This window comes from Agelaius tricolor, unplaced genomic scaffold, assembly GCF_023055355.1.
Source record: "Agelaius tricolor isolate 1412-34295 unplaced genomic scaffold, bAgeTri1.0.p SCAF_11, whole genome shotgun sequence".
NCBI classification, from domain to species: Eukaryota; Metazoa; Chordata; class Aves; order Passeriformes; family Icteridae; genus Agelaius; species Agelaius tricolor.
In genome coordinates, this window is record NW_027269271.1 from 15,600,710 (window position 1) to 15,624,626 (window position 23,917).

General features: G+C 39.9%; 1 protein-coding gene across 2 annotated transcripts; it reads left to right on the plus strand.

Moving 5' to 3' along the window:
• Positions 1 to 19: 19 nt before the first annotated feature.
• GTF2B (general transcription factor IIB) lies at positions 20 to 23,187 on the plus strand. 2 transcript variants are annotated; one of them, XM_071436339.1, is made up of 7 exons: positions 20 to 156; positions 2,519 to 2,625; positions 12,715 to 12,848; positions 19,812 to 19,958; positions 20,095 to 20,224; positions 20,812 to 21,093; positions 22,690 to 23,187. In XM_071436339.1, exons 1-7 carry the CDS (start codon positions 140 to 142, stop codon positions 22,821 to 22,823), a joined length of 951 nt encoding a protein of 316 aa, XP_071292440.1. In that variant the 5' UTR covers positions 20 to 139; the 3' UTR covers positions 22,824 to 23,187. The 2 variants fall into 2 exon arrangements, with proteins under 2 accessions (XP_071292440.1, XP_071292442.1); XM_071436341.1 differs by lacking the exon at positions 20 to 156 and adding an exon at positions 269 to 1,171.
• The last annotated feature ends 730 nt before the right edge of the window (positions 23,188 to 23,917 follow it).

The following is a 23,917-nucleotide window of genomic DNA, read 5'->3' on the forward strand; positions in this document are numbered from 1 at the left end:
CCCGGGGCGGTCCCGAGCGTGCCCCCGCCCCTTCGCGGCACCCGTAGGAGCGCTCGGTGGCCCCGCCCGCCGCTCTCGGGATTTAATTGCAGGGGCCGCTGGGCCGCGCGGTATCCGGCCCTGCTGCGGCACCGCCGACATGGCGTCCACCAGCCGGTACGGGGGCGGGCTGGGCGCGGGGGGCCGAGGGAGGAGCGGCTTCGGCTCCGGCTCCGACATCGCCCCCGTCCGCGGTACAGGCGGAGGATGGCTGCGTCACCCCCGCTACCGCCTGGGGACTGAGCGGCGGCCATCGCCGCCCTTGCCCGGCCCCGGTGCTGCCGTTTTAGCACGGCTCTCGCGGTGCACGGCGCACCGGCCCCTCTCCGGTGTCCTGTTTGTCGGGGCCATTCCTTAGGGCGGCAGGCGGTCGGGCCTCAGGGCGCCCGCGCCTGTTCGTGCGGGCCGGGCCGGGCGGCCCCCGGCTGAGCGGCCTCTAAGGGGCCGAGCTCGCCGCCTCTGCGTCTTCGTGTCGCTATTGCTGGGCAGCGCTCCGAGGAGATGCCGAGGGTTTTGGGCGATTGATGTCCTGCGTGCGGAGCTCCTCGTCAGCCACAGCTCGGTGCGAACGGCGGCTCGGCCTGGTCTGTCCCCCGAGCGCGGCTGTGGCCTGGCCGGGCCCTGTGGGTACCGAGCCCGTCCCGCCGTGTCCCGCGGCCGGGCACTGGCAGCTGCGGCCCCTGTGTCCCCCGTGCTCAGCGCTGCCTTGAGCCGAGGTGCAGCTCCCTGGCCTGGCTCCGCCTTATCGGGGCCTGCAAACTGCTTTCAGGCTCCCACCCTAAATCCGTACCGGCACTAGTCAGCGACCAGACGGGTTTCGGGTTCCGAATTCCTTCCTCCTGGAGACACACCGAATTTTTCTTTCTAGTCTGAAAGCCCACGGAGCAGACTGGAGTGACTCCGTAACTCCTGCTAAACCTGTCCTAGGATCTAGGAAGTGCTTCCGAGTAATCTTGCTGCAAGTCGGGAGTTATTTGCTGGGATGGGCCTTTACACACGTGCCATGCATTTTCCTTGGGTGTAGGTGGCTTAGTAAATTGAACCCATTGCAAGGAGTACAGCGTATATGTGTCGGTAGATAAACCGAGTTAAATTGGCATGGGAAGACAAATTTTTGCAATGTTTTATGAAGGTAAAGTCTGAAACAAAGCATGGGTGGTATTCTTTGAGACATCTGGATTTTTTTTTTCCCTTTTGCTTAGTGTGTCACTGCCTTTTATGTAATGCCAAATGTCAGATGATTGTGAATATTTTGTCAACAGTGTTGTCATATGAAACTTGTGGCTGGGAATAGAAGGAAAGTTGTCTAAAGAGCTTTCATGTACTCTTTTGAACATAATTTACATCTGAACATCTTGTGTTGACATGCTGTCTGGAGGTTTTAATATTAATAGTTATGTTGATTTTCAGTTTTAGTTTCAGGTTGCAGACATTTTTGTGAAGAGTCTGTGGATTAAAATGTTCTGGTTTTTTGTGTTCTAGACTCATTAGAAATATCTAAAAAATGAAAATTAAGATGGGGAGTATAGGTTAGGCTGAATTAATGGCATAAAGAATTGTGGAAAATGGGGTAACCCAGAGTGATTCTATTGGAAAATTTTTTAAGATTTAATGGATTACAAATTGGTTTTTTGATTTATTCAAATAGAAGTTAGTAGTCATAAATTTTTTGAGATCAACTTCTGTACTCTTATGCTTTTAAACTTGAGCAGAATGGCTTTGTGGAATACATGGATCCCAATTGTAAACACTTTTTACTCCCATTTTGAAATAATTTTAATAGAATTATGTAACATACTGTTAATATGAAGTATTTACTTTTAAAACATTTGGTTAGCAGCAGTTGGTTGTTGCTTTAGTTAGTAACTAAAAGCTGTTTATTAAATAATGCTAATGCTTTATGGGAAGTTGTAATTCTTGAAGATCCATGAGTGTGAAAGAGATCCCTGTTTTCAGAACTTCTTGTCATGTAATTGCCGTAGGAGCTGATTATTTTTTGTTAAGATTTCACTATGCATTGCTTAATTTAAAATGGAATTTATTCTTCAAGTACTTTAAAATAAATCAGTGTTTGAATTGGGAATTTTCCAAACATACATGTTGTATGTGCGCTACTTTCTGAGTTAAGGACCTGGTAAATAATACTGTTCTGAGTAGAAGGAGTGAAAATGCTGGTTTGGAATGAAGAAATCACCACTAACTTCTTGGGAAAATTCGTTTAGCAGTAGTTTGAGTTACACTGCATTTAATCGAGTCTGTTACGTAGATTTTTAATGTTTGATTTGAAGTGATTTTGGTACAAGATAGATTACAAGAAAATTGGAATTTAGGTGATCTGAAGTCTTGATTGTCAAATGTAGTTGCAGCATTCATATAAAAAGTGCAGCTCAGATAATCGAGTTAATATTCTATAATTTAAAACATTAAGTGCTGTATTACTGAAGTGTTCACCAAGGAACTTTTTTGCTTTTTTTCTTAGTTTGGATGTGCTTCCAAGGGTGACTTGCCCAAATCATCCAGATTCCATTTTAGTGGAGGATTACAGAGCTGGTGATATGATTTGTTCTGAGTGTGGGCTAGTAGTAGGTAAGTAGTTATTCATATTTTTATAAATTGCTATGTAACCCAAATGGTGTGTGTAGGTTTGTGCTCTCTTGATGCCGAAGTGTTTGTGGTAGATTTGATGGGGTGTGTGTTTGTTTTGATTTTTTTGTGTGGGGCTTAGTTTTTTTTGTGATTGTCTGTTGCTACAAGCTTACTGCTCTGAATGGCCTGTCTTCTGGTAATTTCTTGCACTACAAAAATAATCAAACTCTGTTTAAAGACTGAAAATTTAAAATGTGCTGTAATATGAATTAGAGCATTGTGCTGTCCAGTCCCGTATTCTGTTTTTATTCATGACTCTTCTCTGATTCAGGTAAGTATAAGAGGTGTTATAGAAGCTCTCTATGAAATAACTTGCTTATAAGAAATAAAACCAACACAGCACAAAACCAAACCCCAACCAACCTCAGTTTCCCAGTAGCTAGATGTTATCTTCTGCCCTGAAAGATTTATCTTTATATGGTTGCTAGCATGTGTGTTAATCACTTTTCCCAAGGCTTTTTAAGACTATCCTAAATTTTCCCACTGGAATTTTGTGAAGCTCTTTTACTTGGTTTCTGTAGCAGCAACTTCCACAGACTAGACTGTATTTCGAAGTAGAATTGAATATTTAAAATGGAAGACCTGTTAGGCTTTGTCTTTTGTTTGAATGAGAAAGAGGCAGTTGCCATAAAACTTGCTGCATATACATTTTTATTTATCTTTTCTAGGATGAACATCTTACATGCACCTTACCGTCTTTATTCCTTTTATCATGGGAAACTTTCCTTGCTTGTATTTTGATAATCCTTTAAACTCCATTGTTTTCTGTTAATTTGTTTTTGGCCATTATGTGAAAAAATCCTCCTTGAAGGTACATGTTGGTGTGATTCATTCAGTGCTGATAAATATTTCAAATTGTTTAGATCTATCTTTCCTAGACTTCCTATGGTGGTTTTGTTTTGCCTTGCTGCATTTAAAGTTTTTCCTTAAAAGCTGAAAGTTAAGGTATTTGTGGAGAAGATAGTACTAATTTAGCCAAGCAACTAAAATGTCTTTTTATGCAAAAGCAAACTTCTACATAAATTGTTAAAGTAAATGTTAAAACATTTAAACTTGAGTACCAGTTTCCTTTAAAATCATGAAACCGTTTAAAACCTCTAAAGGAAGGGTTATAACTGCTTTGTTAAAAAGAAGGGGTGGTTTAAATTGCATAAATTCTGATAAAGGTCAATTAATCAATAAATTTCCTGGTTAAAAATTGAAATACCAACAGCAGTATTTCCTACTCAAATATGATAGTAAGCTTCTAAGTTACTGCTTAAAAATACTTTGGTGCATGTTCAGCTCTTTGTGTGGCTGTCACAGAGATTGAGCAAAAGTTTAGAAGAGCCCGTCTTAATCAGTTCATAACTTTTAAGATAGCTCTGGTATTGGGAGAAGAGGAAAAGCTTTTTCTTCATAAATGTAATTTTTTGGAACTTGGAATTTGTCACAAGTCTCACTTCATGTACCTTCTGTTACCTAGTCACAAGGAATTCTTGCCTGAAGAGTTTATCCTCTGTTTTTTCTGAAGTAATAGCATTGGTGCATTCTTTAGTTCAAAATGTTAGCAGTTTCAATGAGCAGGATCATTAGAATATTAATAGAAACTGTTTCTGAATTGAGTTTTTAATGTGTTTGTAGTTGTCTTAGTGCGGTTTACCGACAACATTACTGGTAGGATAAAAAATGTTTTTTAGGCAAGCATTCTGTGGATTTCTCCCCAAAAGGCTTTAACAGCATTGTGCTGATTGTTCTCATTCTGTTTTGCATTCCTTCAGCTATTTAGCCTGCCTCTGTGTCCAATTCCTAAGCTAGGGTATCCAGCAGGTAATTTAGAAAACCAATTAAATAGGGTGACAATAAGTAATCAAAGAGAAGTGAGAGCACTAAATATTTTCTCACCTGGTCTGATAAGAAATTTAGAGAGGGTGTAAACCAGATCCAATCCTTGATGCCTGTTTTCTGGAGATGCTTGTGAAGTAGGGATTAAAGGAGTGAAGACAAAATTTAGCTTTCATGTGTTCCAAATGCAACTTTCCTGTATTTGTAGCAGATTCCATGAGACACATTCCCCTTGAGAGACTAAAGATTTCATTTCCTGTTTTTACATAGGGAAGTTTTGTTTCAGGGCTTGCATGCATCGTGATCACATGTGAGCATAGCTCACTGAAAATATATTTTGGTATGGACTAGAAGTTACTGGGATCTTTCAGTGAACAGGATCATTCAGAACAGTTAACCCTCCCTATGCAAAAATCAATATATCTTGTAGCTGAAGAAGTGCTACAGATTTATTTAAAAATAGTGGTTTTTAGTGTCTGCAGGGCACTGCTGGTATAAATGGTAAATGCTGAATTTGTGCTCTTGCTTTACTGCTGTAAAGTACATACTGGTGTGAGTTCACTGATTTTTTTCATTTTTCTTTTTTTTTTTTTTTAGTGTGTGTGTGCAGTTTAGCTGTAGACAGAGCTAATAGTCTTTGACTTAACTAAGAGTATTTGCATTTGATTTTTTCTTGCTTGCTATGGTAAAGTACTGAAGTTGCTTATTTATGGAAAGAGTGTAAGACTATTATATGTAGAACTGTGTTGTAGGATGAAATAGCTGTGCACAGATAGTTTTCAGGTTTGTAATCAATTTTCTGGGAATAGGAGATTAAATCAGTATTATTGACTTGGATTTAGCAGTTGAAAGGGTAATGCAGTAGAAAATTTTGGGGGAGCAGGAGGCCAGGACACAGAGGAGCTGATCTCTTTATCAAGTGAATTCCATATTTTAGGCAGACCTGTATGTTGCAAGTACTACTTTTTAAAGGGATTTTTGAGAAAAGTTTTTTATCAGAGTTGTTTTCTACTTACAGGTTTCATTCTTAGTCTCAATAATTTAAGTTAGATCTAGTATGCTGGGGTTTTTTGCACAGTATTTTCCATGTGTTCTGAATAAACTGGTGTTTTGCTGTGTAGTATTAAAATAATTTAATCTTGTAATGTCATTATGACTGAAGCTGGTATTGAGAGTATTATTGTTTCAAAATACTGCTTCATTGTCCTAAAACCTCTCATCTGCCTTTTCATTATTAGTTTTTGTGGATTAGTTTGTGTTCTGTCTTTTCATGGTAATTATTTCCAACTTGTTAACTTTTCCTTCTGCTAATTGCTTTTTACTTGAAAGGCGCTTGGAGACCTAAATTATAATCATCCATGAAATTTTGATATTAGTGTGGATTGACATGCATTTGAGACTTAACAACTCTGTCCAGGTCTATTTGCTGTGACAAGAATAGTGTTTTATTATCCCTACCTTTCTCCAGTCATTCTAAGCTATGTGCTTCACTAAGAGTTCATGGCCAGGGTTCTTAGGGCTTAGTTCTGTGTTCATTTAAAACGTTCACCATATCTCATTCTCCAGACAGGGTTGGTGGGGGGAAAAGGGTGTTGTTCAAGAACAGAAGGCTAGTAAATCCTCTTTCTTGACAGGCAGATATTTTGCTTACTACCTTATAGGCAGTAAAAAAGGCTGGGAATCAGCTCATATGCCAGAAGGGGCTGAAGAAAGCAGAGTGAAAGTGGAAGACAAAGCACTGAATTTTCTTGATGTAGCAAGGTGGTGATGTGAATTTCAGAGGAGGATAAGAACAAGTCTGGTGGCATGTACTGCTATGTAGTATCTCAGGTATAAGGAATACCTCAGGTTAGGAACACCTTTTGAAGACATTCCTTAAATATCTATATAGATAGCTTCATTAAATGTTGTCTTAGTGTGCAGGAGTTAAGCAGTGAGGAATTTATTTTCAGTGTGTAGTAAGTGATTTTCTCAAACTGGTTTGCTCTGTCTGCTTTACTAGGCGGGTGTGGCTGAGAGGAACAGTGCTCTTGTGTGGATCTGCTTTGGGGAGCCTTCTTTGGTAAAAAAGCAGAAGTCTGTCTCCAGCTGATGAGGATCTGTGGACACATATCAACTCATTAAAGCTTTGAATCAGATTATGACAAATATTCAGACATTTCTGCCATGTTCTGTGTATACCTGGGTGTTCAGTTGAAGAATTTTAGGGAAAAATAGTCAATAGTCTGTGGTCTGCACTAAGGCTGTTACAAAAATTTGAGGATTTGTTTGGCTGATACTTCTGACACGTTTGAGATCAAAATGGTGCATTGTAAATTCAAATTGGTCCGTGAAGAATAGGTAAGATTTGACTATACTACAGGTGCTTTTTTCTTCTTGTCAGTATAATAAACAAGTAGAAAGGGGTTTCACAATTGCCTCTCAACTGGCCAGTTCATTACTCAGGATATCTGTCATTAGGGATAAGATTGCTTGCTTCTGTATAGCTGCTTGTTTTTTCTGAAAACCAAAGAAATCTTTTATTTCTTTTCAGCTGTTTGTAGTACCCAGTAAGTGGGGAAGGTGCTTAAGTACTTTTGACTTGCATCCAGTAGAGGGCAGTTACATCCATAGGGGAAAAATCTGTTAATATTTGCCTGTATGGTCTAGGTTTACTCCTTTCTGCAAGTATTGTTAATCTTTAAAATATTAATTCTTGATTCAAAGTATCACTTAAAAAGTAGGCAAAAATCTTTAGATATGGATGTGAACTAGCAGCCTTTACATGCTTGGTGTCTAGACTACTAAAAAGTGTGTGACAAAAGTTGACCCTTGGAAAAAGACTCTCTGCATTTAGAGGAAAGCTAATTTTAAAGGATACTGATGCTTAAAGATATTCTGAATAGTTGACTCTTCCATGAGCATTCACAGATTCTTCATATTATAAATTTCCTGTATTAAGTAAGTGACCTGCTTGCCTTTCTCAGCCAGCATTGCAAATAGTCTGTTTTAATTCTAACCCTTTTCAGCTTTAAAGGCAAAGGGTGATGCTTCTAAGTGTTTGGCAGTAATGCTTGTAAGAGTGGAAACAGACTTTAGATGTTAAACGTCAGCATCTTTTGTCAGGCTTTGTAATAAGCGCTGCTCTTAGCATGAGATTTCCTGGAGGGTGCGGGGAGCTTTCTAGTTACTGGGTTTTTGGCTAGGGACCTAAGGTATTTGAGGGCCACTACTACTGCCATTAGGTGAAGTACTAGATTTTTCTAGTAACAGTAACATTTTGAATCATCCCATTTAGGGAGTGGTTTGTAGCTTGCTTCCTTACCAGGCTGACAGGGTAATTAGGCAAATAAAGGCTGGAAACAGTCTGAACTCCTCTGATGGAAGAAGAGTCTCAAATATTATGATGTAGGGTAGATCAGGCACAACATTTTAAATTGAGATTCTGTAGTTTGGAGCATCCTTCACACAAGTATTAGAGCTGTTAATCTTTTAAAGGCCTCAAGTCCCGGGGAGGTGTAAATTCAATTGACCAGACTTGTCCACCTGATCATTTAACATTTCTACTCTCATTTGCTTCTTCCAAAATTATTATGCAAGCTGATGGCTTTGGAAGCCTGTTAGTCCTTTTAGATTTGTCATCATTTTGATATGCAGGAGCTGCTAAGCCTTTGTTCTTGTAGCAGTCATTTGCCTGCGGTGCTGTACTGTCTGTTTCAATCCATAGTTGCCTTTTGGTACTGGTGTGATGCTGTTGATGTCTGGCAACTAGTTAAAATCATCTGTGGCTTTTTTGTTTGTTTGCTTGTGGGGGCTTTATGTTTTGTTTAGCCATCTGAAAGCCTGCTTTAGTTACTTTAACTGTCTTGTGAATAGACTGGTGTTGCTGATTGTGATGATAAATTTGTGGTGGTGACAATTTATTGAAAACAAGATAACTTTTACAAAGAATACAAATGCCTTAGTAAGGGCTAGAAATAATGATGACTGTAAAATTATATGTTCATTTATTTTTCCCCTCTCCATGAGTTTATTCTGTGGAGCATTTAATACATCTGGTCCCTAATAGAAGTTCTAAGGCTGAAAAATGGACAAAAAGGTCATGTGTTCCCATATGGGGCAATATGTAAGCTAATAAATAGAATATGGAGTAGATACACCTGGAGTACTGTCTAGCTCTGGACTTCTGTGTACCAGGAAGAGAGAGACTTGCTGGAGCAATTTAGAAGGTGGTTGCAAAAGTGATTTAGGAGTTAGGAGAGTCTTGAGAGCTGAAGCTTGATCTGATTGTTCAGCCTGGCTCTGTGCAGTTTCATGTCTTCATTCTCCCCAGCTCGTAGCCTGCTCCTTAGTTTTTTCACTGTAGTTTGTCACAGCACCTCATTACTCTGCTTAATAAGGAGCTGACTGAAACTTAAGTGTAATCCTATATATCTATACACACATATTTATATTTAAATTTGGCATTGTAAAATGCTTTTAATTAAAAGTATAATATATGTGCTCACTAGATGGCAGCAGATTCCCTGACTAACTGTGAGAATGACACATTCCCTGTTATCAGTAGGTATTTTGGATCTTCAGAGTGCAAATCAACTTTTAATACTGTATTTATGTTAAAATTAAAATATTAGTTAACAATATGCAGAACTTAATGCAATGTGCAGCTAATATTAGAGCTCCTCTGAAAAGAACTTAAGAACATGCCTTCTCAGCAGTGTTTCAAGACTGGATATGGAAGATTACATAGCTCATGAATGTCATCATATTTCTAGTTTTGGTTAGATATCTTCAGTTTTAAGCTATCTTGTCTTCTTATAACAGATAATGCAAAATGCAGAAGGAGAAGAAAATACATATGTCTTATGAGTTACTGCAAATTTGATGTATAGATATTTCAAACTAAGTTTTAAAAACTACTCAAAAGTCTATTTTAATTTTTGGGTCTGACCTGAGTTTGGTTTTGCATTTCTGTAGCACATGTTCTTTGCATGTGTCAGTTGCGAAGAAAAGTAACCTTGGCCTGAGGTTTTCTGTTCTGAGTAGCACTTCTGCATTTTATTAAATGAGCTTTTCAGATGATGAGTAACCTGAATTTGGTTACCAACCAGGGGAGTTGGCAGTGTGTGTTTGCACTGGAGCCTGTGTGTTAGTCTGTTAGACTGTATTTTAAAGAGACACTGAATCCTGGAAGAGTAGTTTATGAGAAGAAATGGAGCAATGGAGAAAAATTAGTCTGTTCAGAAAGATGCTTTGGGATATCAGCCTGGAGATGCATTTCACAAGGATTTGGTCCTGTAAACTGTTGTTTTTGTATGTATTTCAGAGGAGGAAGCTGAGGAGCTCAACTCCTCTGTTAGAGGAAAATCAAATAAAGGAGTATCTAATGTGAGTGTATCTAGTGAAGCCCTTTTGTTCAAAAGGACTGCTTAGAAAGGGAGTAGCCAAGGAATATGTGGCCACTCCCATCCTTATTGCAGTTTTAGGTTGCCCAAACCAATATAAGATTGTGAGAAAGCAGAGACAACTGTATGGTGTACTTCCTGGGAACTTTCTTACTCTCATGTTGGACTGTTGGATCCATATTCCTGCTTGGGAAAGTCAGTCAGTAGGGCATGACCTAGCAAATTGAGTTTAGAGCTTGAAATCTTAAGTCAGTCTAATTTAGTCAGTAAAAAAATCTTAACTCAGTACTAAATTTAGTCTTTTTGTAAGACTAAATTTAGTATTTTAAAGTTTTGCTTTGACCACTTAGGGTGGGGCTTAATTGCATCTGTACTAATATCAGAGTTCCAATGTGGTTTTTATGTATTGAAGAACTAAAGATAAGTGCTGCATTTTGTTTCTTGTTTTAGTTTCTTGTTGAATGGGATAATCCAGCTAATCATGCTTGTAGCTGAATACGTTTTCCATCTATGGAAACCTGTGGGCTTATTTGTTCCATTTTCATTAATACTTCTAGCTTGTGTCACACTTTTATAGAAGCCTTTTGAAAGATGGAATGTACTGCCTAGGATTTCTGTATATTCTCTGTGACACTGACAGTATACAGAAAAACTTCTTTTCTGTAGTAGCAGATTTCTTGGCAAAATGAAGATATTTGCATACTGCATCTTAATTGCGCAATTGCTTTATATTCAGTGATTTGTTCTACTTAATCTTTTCTTACTCTGACATAGTAGTCTCAGTCTTCTGTTTGTGATGTGTTTATCAAAGCAGGCAGTGATGTAGAACTTTTTTGTTAGAGCAGGAATGGTTCATAACTCACAAGAGGCAGATCCCTGAGTGAGTCATTTAGGTCATTCCCACTTGTGTGGAAAAATATTACATCATTGCTCTGTACTCAGTGTTCTATTTATACCATGCCAGAATTTTAAGTACATTTTGCTTTTTTTAGATGCTGTAAACAGTATTGGGGGTTCGTCTAAAAGTAAAGTTACTGCTAGGCCATAGAAGGAGCATTACTGAATCAAATATTTACAGAATCCAGGAGTCAGAGGAGCACACTGTCTGCAAATTCAAGCTTGCCAAGGGTGTGGGGGTTGACCTTTGTAGCAGAAAGAGTAAAAGGCAGCACAGATTCATTCTATCCATAACCCTGTAGCTTTTCATGGTTTTTTCATGGTTGATTTTTTTTTCTTCTCCCTCTTGGTTTTTATTAGACCAGTAAATAAAGGTGGAGCCATAGTTTTGAGCAGGTCTGACAGGTATTGATGAGAACACCTTTAACCTAAAGTTTTTTTTTTTTTTGTTCTAGCAACTTCTTTTGGTTCATTCACAGCTTTCAATTTCAGGCATCCTCCTTGCATAGTTTTATGTTAAAAATTGAGTTATTCTGTCAGAATAGAGTCCCCTTGTATCCCCCAGGGAATTCTGCAGTTGCATCACTCTGTCCACACCTTCTGCATTTTCTCCAGCTTCAGATCTTGTATTGTTTGCAGAGTGCTTTTTTCTGCCTTTTTCTCCGGGTTAAATCAGCCTCTGTGATTTCATTCTAAGACTTCCATACTGTAAACTGTGCAGTCAATGCTACTTTTTTTTTGCAGGGATTTCTCTCACAACAAACTTAAACATTGATAGAGGTGATGAATTTTCTCTCAGGTTTAGCTAAGGGTACCAATTATTCTGAAGTTTCTTCTGAGCTGTATTCTGCTTTACCGCAGAACACTAAGAGAAGTGATCCTTTTGTGTTATTTTGTGCATGTGTTCTTAAAAATTCTGTAGTATTGCTCTGGAGGCAACACCTTTGTGATGCAGCTTTTATCAGATCTTTGAATACAATGAACTGTGCTGGGTTTGGGGCTGGGGTTTGTGCTTTCTTTTGTGTTTCTTTTCTTCCCCCAAGTTTCTGTTGTTGTGTTTACTGTAGGGCTTTTGCTTGCATCACAAAGTTTGTGAGAATTAATTCTCAAACTGGTAAGTTTTGAGAAATAATTCTCATTGCTGTTTCCTCTCATAGCTGTAGGAAAGGTTTAGGTGGATGTGAAATTAAGAGAGGACTGCAAGGAAAGTTGTTTCATTCAGAAAATATGGTGCTTTTCCTGTTTATTCTGAATCTGTACTGAAAATCTTCCAGTGTTAACAGGGTTGATTGTGTTTAAGTAGTTGAGTATATATATTTTATATAAAACTGTCAAGCATCATGAAATTGGGCAGGGTCACAACTGTCTTCAAGAACAAAAATTGAACTGCAAAATGTCATCAGTGGTGGGTTAGGAGGTACAAAATTGAGAGTACAAAGGAGCTAGAAATTACTCAAGTAATTTACTATAGCTTGATGGGATTGTGTGTGTGATAGGTAATTCGTGTGTGCACTATTTGTGCACTATTAACACATGGCAAGTGTGATGAACTTAAGTTACAGCAACTGACTCATTGAGAGCAATCCACAGGCAGTCCTGACTTCAGCTTGAAATTGAGATCTTGATTCCTTTTGTGTATTGGAAATGCCATGATGTTCTTAATGGATAATCCATAAAGGTGACAGTTCCTGATTTCAGGATGCATTTCTTTAGTTATTTATGTCTTCTGTGCAGCTCTGGTTGCATTTTTTTTCCATTGTAGATCCTGAGCATTCCGGTTTGTTGTCCTGCAGTTACTGTTGTGTTTGGGAATGCCAGCAGTCTGCCTCCTTGGAGTGCAGAGCTCAGATGCCTACCTTAATGTTTCATGCAATATTTTAAAGCACTGTGTCAATGCAGACTTTGTGTTGCCCTGTGTTCCCAGGTGACCGGGTCATAGACGTGGGCTCAGAGTGGAGAACGTTCAGCAATGACAAAGCAACCAAAGACCCATCTCGAGTTGGGGACACCCAGAATCCTTTGCTCAGTGATGGTGACTTGAGTACAATGATTGGCAAGGTAACACTGGAAATACTAAAGTTTGCTGAGTGTTTTTATTTCAAGTACCAGGTGACACTTCCATAGAAAAACTATACAACATATATTTTTGAAGAGATTTTCACCTGAACTGAAATTGCATGTTTCAACAGTCTATAAAATGTGGCCCTTTCCTGAGGATAGAAGGAAAGGGCCAACCTTTGCAAAAAAACCAAAAAGTTTGCAGTGTTGTGGGGTTACTTGCTATGCTTAGATATGTTGCTATAAATAGGAAAGCTGATGTTGCAATTTTAAAAGAAGTATACTTTGATTTAGCAAGTGTATTTGAGGTGGCTCTGAAGTTAATGTTGAGATCTCAACAGCTAATGCTGCTGTTGTTTTTTCGTACTAAAGTCTGTATCAGATTCATATTGGAGACCTGGAGACCACATTGTACATGTTCTTTCAATTAATGTTAAAGCACTAAATGTAGAGTTCTTTCATGGTCAGAGTGCCTCAAAGCAAAGTAGCCCATCTATACTTGGGTTGAAAAGATGTGGTGCAGTCATATCCTGCTGTTTCTTCTGAGAGCAAGCAGGACTAGTCACACAAATGCATTCCCTTTAATGAAGCAGCGACCCAGGTAAGTTTTAATTGTTGTACTTTCTTCTTCATATTTTACTGCAAGATCCAAATTAACTTTTTGTGGATTTCCTGGATGTTTCATGAAAAGGGATGAAGTTGCTGATTAGAACATTTTGCCGCTTTGTGTTTTCTCAGAAGTTTTTGTCCCAGTGATGTTGCTAGGATGAAGTGCCTGAATATGTACGTATAGGGCAGTGTGCAGCATACTTTTCATCCAAGAATTCTTAAAAGCAAGGAAGTCAACAAGTGAATACTCATGGGCAGCTAATTTTCACCATTAGTGAAAAAGAAATCTTCTCTTTGAGGAAATGTCCAAGTAGATTATTATGTTTTGGACAATTCTAAGCATTGCTGTCTATCACATTTTATGATTATAGGTGGCTTTTGGAGTACATTCAGACAAACAAATTTCTGCACTGCTTCATTAAAACATTGGCATTGCTAAAGGGCTCTGTGAAGCAGTGTTGTAGAAGTCACTGCAATTCTAATACCACCTATATAGGATCAGAAAGATTGTAGTTCAGAGGGCTTGGACTTCTGTTGCTGATTTTGTCAACTGTGATAAAGATCTGTACCTTTATAGACAGATGGAGAAATGGACTGTTTGCTCCAGGTTCACATTGTTTCTCACTCTGAGCTGTATAAATACAAGGTTTGTTTCTGGGAGCTCAGTTTGATTCAGTCAGTAGAATGACCTGAGCTCCTTTAGAACCTGGACACTGGAAAAGACAAAAGACATTTCAGCTTTATCACAGGTTTTTTTGTCCAGGTGATCAGTGACTTGTGCTGTTAACCCCCTTCCCTCTGGATGTTCAGATCATAATTTGGAATAAAGAGGGATAGCAACCTTAGTGAGAGAATTAAAGACACAGGAACTTGTGTGAAAAGTTTGTTTGCCCATGAATGTTAAAGTTTTTAAGAGCTGGACATTTGACTAATGAAAGTTTTGCTGTAAACCAGAACATCCCAGAATAGGCAGGAGCAAACTTGTTGTAGCAAAGAGTGCCATTCCATAAAGACAAGATGAGAGTTTTAGTGTGGCATGATTTAACCTATGAGAATTGAGTAAAAAGTGCTGGAGCTGCCTGGATCATGTTTGGGAATGTAGAGGGGGCAGTCAGTCCAACTGTGGATACTTTATTTGCAGAGGTGCATTATTTTCTATGGGAAATTGAGAGTCCTTTTGACAAACCAGGATGTTTTCTGCACAGGAGTTCCTGTGTTTGTCTTGCTAGTAAGCAGGAGCTCTGCCATGTCAGTTCCTTGATGTGAGCTCTGTATAAGGGACTGCCTTTTTTTCAGTCGTTTGGAAGGAAGTGAATGGCTTTTATCAGAAGATGCTGAAGACATCTCCTGTCAGTGCGGAAAGGGCATGAATTTTGCAGCAAGGAAATAGTACATTTCTCAAGCAGTCATCTGAAGTGCCTGCTGGCAGTAGGTTGGGATGTGGATTGACCTGGATAGACACAGTGGTTGAACACTAACTAGATAGACACAGTGGTTGAGCAAGGGTGAAATTGGTGTAGTCATGAAGAGGGTAAGTAGCATCTGACAGAGTGCAGAACAACCTATATGAATTCCAGAGAATGAAACAGGGTAAGAATATTATTTTCCCAGTTAACAGCAGGTTTTAGAAGGGCCTGGAGTGGACCCCATGTTTGTGTGCCAGAGATGGCTTTAACCTTTCATATGGGACAGGACCAGGGCTCTTTCTTTCTGCTTGAGGTAGGACTGCAGATAATAAAATCTTTACAGCTGACCTTCTCCACCCTCACAAAAACACTCTCACCAGAAAAACCCCTAAAACACAACCTGTGTTATGGGAAATCCAAAAGAGAAGGACGTTGATAATTCTCATGGCATGTCATGTTAGATCTGTTGTAGACTCCTGGGAACAGAGATGGAAATGGAGTCTCAGCCAGTTATAACAGTATTGCTTTATAACAGTAGAGGAAGAGGGTCAATTCTCCTTCACAGAGTGGTTTGTGTCTCTTTCCTCTGGGAAGGCAGGAGGTGCTGCTCTGGGGCCCCTTCCTGCAGGGATGTGTGGTCTGTATGTGTTAGCTGCTCTGCCTGTGCAAAGGGATTAATTCCTAATTGGTTTTAATGTGTAAGGAACCCATCTGTCTGAGGCAGCAGCAGCAGCAGGCATTGGAACAAAGATTAATTTGCCTGTGGAGAGGAGGGTGAATAACATAGTTGGCAGTGCTGGAAGTGGTTTGAATTCCACAGGCAGGTCTTCAGGATACTGGCACAGAGCTGTAACTCTGAAATTAGATACTGTGTGCTGCAGTTGATCTGATTACAATGCAGATCAATTGGAGGCATGGTGAAGTGTCACATTAATTGTGACTTGATTGCCAGAATGTTATAGTTATTTCTAAAATTCTAACATAAAGAAAAATAACTAAACAAGCATCTTTTAGTTTTGCTTTGATACAGGGAGCTCTCTTCTAGGAATCTAAAAGCAAAAACTGCAAGTTTTGTTTCCTATCTTGTGGAAAATGTCTTTTGTCACCTTTGCTAGTTAATTGATTCCTTTTTTTGTAGCAACTGCAACTCCAAGAGAATTTATAATGGTTGAACAAAGATCTAATGCAATTTTTTGGCATAGAATTTCTATCCTTTGATCAGATGTCTTTGAAAGAAAGCTGGCTTTTGTTAAACTGCATGACCTGAATCTGGAAGTGTTATATTGATAAACAGTGAGAAGGTACCAGGGGCTGATGATTGAAAAAGGAGAAAGGATATATCAGACTGCTCCATGTGAGCTGGTTGTACTGGGCAAGAAGACTAGACTGCTGGATCAGGGGGCATGCCTTGGTGCTGTGGTCAACCACAAATCAGTGATGTGGGTGATACTGGTCATACTGTGTGCTGCTCTGGGGAAATACTGGGGTACAAAGCTGTTGAATGCCAGCACTGTAAACCTGACCTCCACTGAGCCCCTTCAGAGATTGTCACTGTTTACTTGACTGCATTTTTTCACTTTAGTTACCTCAAAGGGTGTTTTCAGGATTGTATCCATGAGATTTCTGTTCTGTTTGAAAGCCAGACTGGTAGAACTCCCGACTCAGGCCACAACAGTAAACCACATGATTCATAAAGTCAACTTCATTTCAGTTAAAACTGTGTGGTTTCTGTCTTTTTCCATGAAGGGAAAGGATCTCCTAACATGATTGTCAAGGGCTGAAATCAATAAAGTATTGTCCCTCAAAGCTCCAGAAGGAAAGTAGATGGTGCATTTAAATAACACATGCAGGGAGAATTTCCGTGGTTTATGTAAGCAGTTGAGGTGGAAGAGAGTTTTCTACCCTTTTTATAGTGTGAGTTGTATATTGGGCATGGCTCTTGAACGGGGCTCACATCAGCAGGGTAAAATCTTTGTCTACTTTCACTCTGCAGCACCTAATAGATGTGGGTTGTTCTTTGTTTGGTTTTTGTAAAATTTCTTTTGTTCTCCTTAACCAGCGGACCAAGGAAAATCCCTGTGATGAAGGGGAATCCTTGCTGGCTCCAGGACAGAGCAATATTTCCTGGTAGATTAGTCTCTGATACAAAGCCTGACTAGATAAGGACCTGGGGACTTGCTGTTGTTTGTGCTCACTCTTCTGGCATCTACAAGGATTTGAGCTCATACAGTTCCATGTAAGCATGTGTGCATAGCACTGGTGTGGGAGGCCATGATAAACACAAATGTAACACCCTGCAGGGAACAGGGGTATAACTGATGGCCAGCAAGGAGCCTTTTGGCCTAAGAGTTCTGTATACTTTGGGCCAAGGGAAGTTTTGGCATAATTTTTGAATGGAAGGCCTGGTATTGCTCTTTGTGGCCTGAAGTCTGTTGTACTTTATTCTTGCTCTTTGCTTACCTTTTCATCTTACTGGGAACCTTTGAATAGTTGGAGGTGTTCATCCAGCCAAGGAAGTAGGATTGTCTTTGGAGCAGCCCTCTGTTGTGTTGGTGCCAGGATCATGTCTGGGTACTTATTTTGTATTAAAGGATGTTTGGAGTAGTAGGAAAAAGACATGAGTGGTTCTGGAATCTGTTGTAAAGACCTGTTGAAGGAGCTAGGGAGACTTGTGAGGAGGGTTCTGTGCCGAAGTCCTCAGTTGCCACAGTGAGTCAAGGTGTGTGAGCAGCACAGATGGTGTCTCAGCAGGGAGGGATCCACTGGGGCTGCTGGAAGTGGGGTGTCCTTGAGGCCTTGGGCATGGGAAGGGGAGCAGTGTATGTGAATGGTCAAGAGCAAGTGTTATTACTGTCAGAAAACATGTATTAAATGCAGAAGTGCACCTCAGAGATGACAGAGTTATAGCCTGTGTTAAAATAGAAGGGCACTTCCCAAGAACATGGGTCAGGAAGGAAGAAACCGGGCAGCTGAGAAGAAAAAGATGATGCCAGGGATTGTTCTATGCTTTGTTCACTGTGTCTTTACCCCACTTTGTACAACCTGGACATCTCAATCCATTGCTGGGTATTTAGTTTGAGATTTCTGTGTGCAAGTGCTTAGCTAGGTTATCAGTCAGCCACAGATCAAGACCTGCTTTGTGTTTACCAGTTTTGGCAAAATGACAGTGTGGTAGTCCGTGTCTGTGGTGGCTTGTTTAAATGACCAAATCTGTCTGTAGTGAAAGCTGGATGCCCCATCTCAGGTAAATCGTTTGAAGGTACCAGCAAGGAATAAATGCTTGCAGATTCAGGAAATCCATGTTTCTACACATGATGGAATTATGAAGAAATGGTTTCCACCTCAAGGAACTTGGGGCCCCTTGCATACTGTGACAGTGAACACATATGTAGACAATATAAATTACAGATTATAAATTGCTCTTCTCTTACAGGACATGTCATTATCAGCTATCACTAATCTGACATGGCATTATTTGGTTAAGACTTGTTTTGGACTGCTGGCAAACTGAGAACTTTGAACATTTTAGAGCCTTTTGGTTGGGCATATTTGCATGTTTAATAGAAGTATGTATTTTGCTCTGTAAGTTGTTAGGTACAAGCAGAATGGTACCTTGGAAGCTTGTTTTGAAGTTGCCAGGTTGAGTGTGAGGCTTTAAATTCTCTGAAGACCTCAAGCTTTTCTTTTAAGAGGCCAATGATTTTTCCATAAAGTCAAAATGCCTGGATATTTCCATTTTCTGATAAAGGCTTGCAGCCTCTAACAGGCATGGTATTGGGTTGGGTTTGACTGGCTCATTGGTTTGTGTGTTCTCTTTGCCCATGCCTTCTCTATGATGGTTATCATTGTAACAACTGGTCTCCAGCTGACCATAAAAATGTTTTTATGACTCATCGATGTTAGGGAAGATGAAACAGGAAAGCCTTATAAATATGATTGCCTGGCAAAAGATTTTGAGCGTATAGAAACTATAAGCAAGATTGAAATGAAAGCCAGCTTTGAGATGCCTTAGTTACTGAACAACGGGAAAACAATGGTGTGGCCAGCTGAAGGTAATCCCCTTTTGATGAAACAAGACCCTCTGCTTGCAGACAGGTCCAAGGGTCAGAGCAGACCCTGCCAGCTTGGCAGAAGGGGTCCAAAGAGTAGTTTTTAGGGTTTAAAATGTAGCAGAGTGTGGTAATGTAGTGATTCTTATAGGCTGTATGGAAATGCTATAGGATTTGTATATTGTACTAGATTGGTTAGTGAGAATCAGAATATTCAACACAGAAGATGATTTATTGTATTGTAATGGGAACTTCACTCTCCTACCTTTTTTACTCTCTTATGCTTTGGCTCTCTTGCCTTTTACTCTCTTATGCTCTTACCTTCTCATCCTCTCTCTACCCCTCTCTTCTCTCGGGCCTGCCCTGAGCTGCGGCTGGCAGTTCCAAGCAGGGCCCTGCACCCAGGCCCTTTGCAATAAACTGCAAGTTCCATGACCTGGCTGCAGAGATCTCTCATCTCCGTCCGTCCCAACTGTGCTACCCCCTGATGCTCCTACAACTTGTCTGCCACAGATTCAGCCTAAAGGACACACCAGAGTTGCATAGAATATCATCCTGGACCTCAGCACTGGTGATAGGAGTATAGAGATGCACACATTGGCTGTATATTCTTTCTCTTTTTGACTGTGTAACTATTGTTATATAAGGGAAGAAAAAGCACTGTGTAATCTGCAGTCTCTGGGAAGCAATTAATGATTTGAGACTGGTGGAAAGTGTAGAACTTGTTGTGTGGAACGATGCTTGGTTGAATGAGTTACTTTCAGTGATGTTTATTTGCACAACTGTTGGAACCGATGCCTTGAGTTAAAATCTATAAAGCTGGAAGATGTATGCTCTTGAAGCGAGGAGGAAGTTGCTTAGTTGCTTGTATTATTGATAACACAAATTTTTCTTTTCAGGGCACAGGTGCAGCAAGTTTTGATGAATTTGGGAATTCAAAGTACCAAAATCGCAGAACTATGAGCAGCTCTGATCGTGCAATGATGAATGCTTTTAAAGAAATTACGAACATGGCAGACAGAATCAACCTCCCTAGAAATATAGTTGTAAGTTCATGTCTCTCTTCCTTAAATTGTTCTGGCATTGACTTAGTTAGCATAATATAATGAGCACATGAATTTTTGATATTGCTGCTAATTAAATGGCCTAGAGTTAATTAAATTTCATCTTCTTGCGTTGAAGGATCGAACAAATAATTTATTCAAGCAAGTGTATGAGCAAAAGAGCCTGAAGGGGAGAAGTAATGATGCTATTGCTTCTGCTTGTCTCTACATAGCCTGTAGGCAAGAGGGTGTTCCAAGAACATTTAAAGGTAAGTTTTCAGTGATACAGATTCAATTTTGCTATGAAGGAAAGGTTTAGTTTCTGTCACTGTAGGAGGTTGGCTTTTTCATTCCTGGACCTTGTCAAATTGGTCGTTCTCAGCTGTAGCTCACCTTTGAGGGGAGGGTAGAAGGGTCTGTGAGAATTTGTTGTATTTGTGGAGTAGGCTCTAGGGCATGGGGGTTTTAGCATTTGAAAGTTATTTTGAGTGTTGGTGAAACTTAAAAGGCATTGCTTTGATCAGAAGATGGTGGAGACTGTTGTAACTGATTTAACTGAATTTGAATCAGCAGTTCTGTAGTGAATAGTGCAGCTTTTCCCTAACAGAGATACAATTCTCTAGCATTCAGTACCAAATTTCCCTTACTTAAGTGAGCTATATTAATTAGTGCCTTGTGATAAATGTGCACTGACTGAAGTTTCACAAATGGTCAGAGCTTATTTAGTGATTGTGGCCTTCAGGACATTGTCCTTCTTTGTGGGTCTTAATATATTGAGAATCAAGTTTGATTATTTTGGGGGCAACAAATGCTGTGAAGCCTAAGATTTAATTTATACTCTTTTTTTTTTTTTCAGAAATATGTGCAGTGTCCAGGATTTCAAAGAAAGAAATAGGCCGGTGTTTTAAACTTATTTTGAAAGCTCTGGAAACCAGCGTTGATTTGATTACAACTGGAGACTTCATGTCACGATTCTGTTCTAATCTGGGTCTTCCCAAACAAGTACAAATGGCAGCAACCCATATTGCCCGGAAAGCTGTGGAATTAGATTTGGTTCCTGGGAGAAGCCCTATCTCTGTAGCAGCTGCAGCTATTTACATGGCATCACAGGCTTCTTCAGAGAAAAGGACGCAAAAAGGTAAAACTTGACTCTTTTTGGTCTTTTTTTGGTTTGTTTTTAGTTTGCCATGTCTTTTTTTTCTGAAAGAAACTTCAGTATTGCTGTAAAACTTGGATGAGGTCTGTTCAAACAGTGATAAGCTCATTTTAACTGCATACAGCAAGGACCAAACCAGGATCCTCCCACTCCCCAGAATGAACATGGAGTAATTTGCTACACTCAGTGTAAACTGAGTTCATTTTCTTCTGGTATTAGGAGTTGGATTCTTGAATGCAATGGACCAGTGCATTCACATGAGCATAATAATTTAAGTTCACATATATTTTCATGTGTCCATTTTTCTGCTCTAAAATATTCCAAACAGGAACTTGATGGCAGTTGCGGGGAGCTCTTGGACTTTGGATTGCATCAAATCTTTAATCATTCCTGCAGCCAGGAATCACCTGCATTAGTACATGGTCCTTGACTTACTGTGAGCCTGTGGTAAAGATAGAAAGTGTGGGATGGCAAGGTTTGCTGTGGACCAGCTGGGGCAGATTCCCTGCTGGTAGGGTAGCCTGTGGGGAGCCAGTAAGGAGTTCAGGGCTCTTGAGCTGCAGAGTAGCATGGAATCAGCCCCTGGGGCTCAAGGGAATGAGGCTACAGGGCAGTGATGTCTGGGGAAAGAAGTTTACTAAGGCTGCAGGGGGTAGAACTTGATGTGAGAAATGGATTCAAGTGCTCCTCTGAGTTGTCCAGTCCAGATCAGAAATGTTGAAAATGTAGCAATTTCTTAAAGGAGCATTCCTTTTGGATAAAGAATAGCTTTTATCTGTCAGGTTGTGGTTTGTTCTGCATTTGTAACTGCTTATGTCCTTGGAGCTTCCATTCCATCCTGTTGGCACTTTCCTGGGCCTATGAGTGATCTGTAGCCCAGGAAGTTCAGTACCTTCATCCTTGCTGGTTGTGAGATTCCATCTCTTAAGAGTGATAATTAAAATACAGCTAGCTGCTTGCCATGGGCACCACAGCTCCACACTGCTCCAGTGGTTTTGGAGAGTGCTGAAGGCTCTCATGCAGTTCAAGGTTTAAATTCCTGACCTTTTTTCTTTTTTACTAACTCTTGAATAAATTTAAGTTTCTGTGCATCTCAAGCAAGTGTTCCCTTAGCTTGTTATACAGTGGTGTGTGCCTCTGCCTTATTTCTTGGTGCATTTTAAGGTAAATGTATTTCATGCTTAAGTGAAGGTATCAGTTTTTCTGTGGCTCAGTTTTTTGCTTGTTTTTAGTTATACTTAATCAAAGCATAAAAATGAAGTTCTAGAAGTTGATGGTGATTCGTTAAAATACTGGTGGTCATATGTAATAGATGTTTCTTTCTAATTACTTTTGCCCTCTTCCAATTTGAAGTTTGTTATTCCACTATTTATAGGTTAAGGTGAACTGTAACACATAAGATGACAGACTTAAGTATCCAAAATATTAGTCACCACAGTTAACACCATTTCTACCAGGCTTTTGGGGGAGTTGCAAGTGAAGCAAGTGTCCAATGCCTCTTGATAAGTTATGCTTGCTGGTTTTTTGAATGTAAATGGCAAAAGTAAAAACTAACCACTTCTCTGCTTTTTGTTGTAGAAATTGGTGATATTGCTGGTGTGGCTGATGTTACGATTAGACAGTCATACAGGCTGATCTATCCTCGAGCTCCAGATCTTTTCCCAGCAGACTTCAAGTTTGATACCCCAGTAGACAAACTACCACAGCTGTGAGATTGCAGAGGGTTAATTTCTGTTAACCCCCCCAAAAAAACCCCAACAAAAACAAACTCTTTATTTTTGCCTATAATAAAGGATGTACAAAGTGTTAATATTGGGTCTTCGTGTTGTGGAACTGGAGGATATGGAGATGGAGCATAACTGCTGGAAGGTAGCATACATTCCAAGGGTAAACAAGCTGATTGTGTGGCATTTTGTATGTATATATTAGTGGAAGTAAATATTTAATATCTGTTGCAACAAATTTAATTTGATACTGTTGTACTTATTTAGATTTCTTTTGTAGGGATCTAGTAAGATGTATTTTGGAGAATTTAAAATACTGTGTAATTCCCAAATAAACTGTTTTCCAAAAACACCATCTTGTGGTATGACTGCAATGTGACATGCACGTACTGTTGTACATGCTGAGAACTGGAATGCAGTCCATGGAATGGTGGAGTGAGCTTCATACTTGTGGGCTTGGTCACAAGGCTGCTTAAATGCTCACTTTATGGACAATTTCTGATCTCTGGAGTGCTCTAGTCGCTGTAGGAAGCTGTAGTGTGAGTGCTTGCACCCGGAATGTAAACAGTTGCTGAAAAGCTGTTCCAAGTTTTGCACAACTGCTGCAGAATATTTCCAAACTGGTTGCAAAAGGATTAATCCCATCCTTGCCACAGTCTTCCTGATTCTCAATGTCTCTGCTTTTCTGCTGTGAATTTGAGGTAATCACAAAGCAGCTACTGAGAAGCATGAGTGCTCACTGTAGTTGAATTCCTGGTAACTTCATGATGCTTAGTACTGTACAAAGAAAAGTAAAAATGTTTATAGTGTATGTTTGTTAAATGTCTGTCCTGCCAGCCCACCCTGCAGTCTGGCTGGCCTGTGGTTGTTCTAAGTGAGCATTTGTTGTTTGAGCTGATATGCCAGGTGCTGAGTGAAGGCCTGAAGTTGTTCAGCCCTGCCCAGACTAAGAGCTTTGAACACTGGTTGCCTCCTGACAGTGTCCCTTTGTGTACAAAGCAACAAATGTGCTTAACTGGGAGTCTTATGGTTCCTGAGATTTTTGTATCACAGGTGCAAATGCAGTTTAGCTACACAAATAA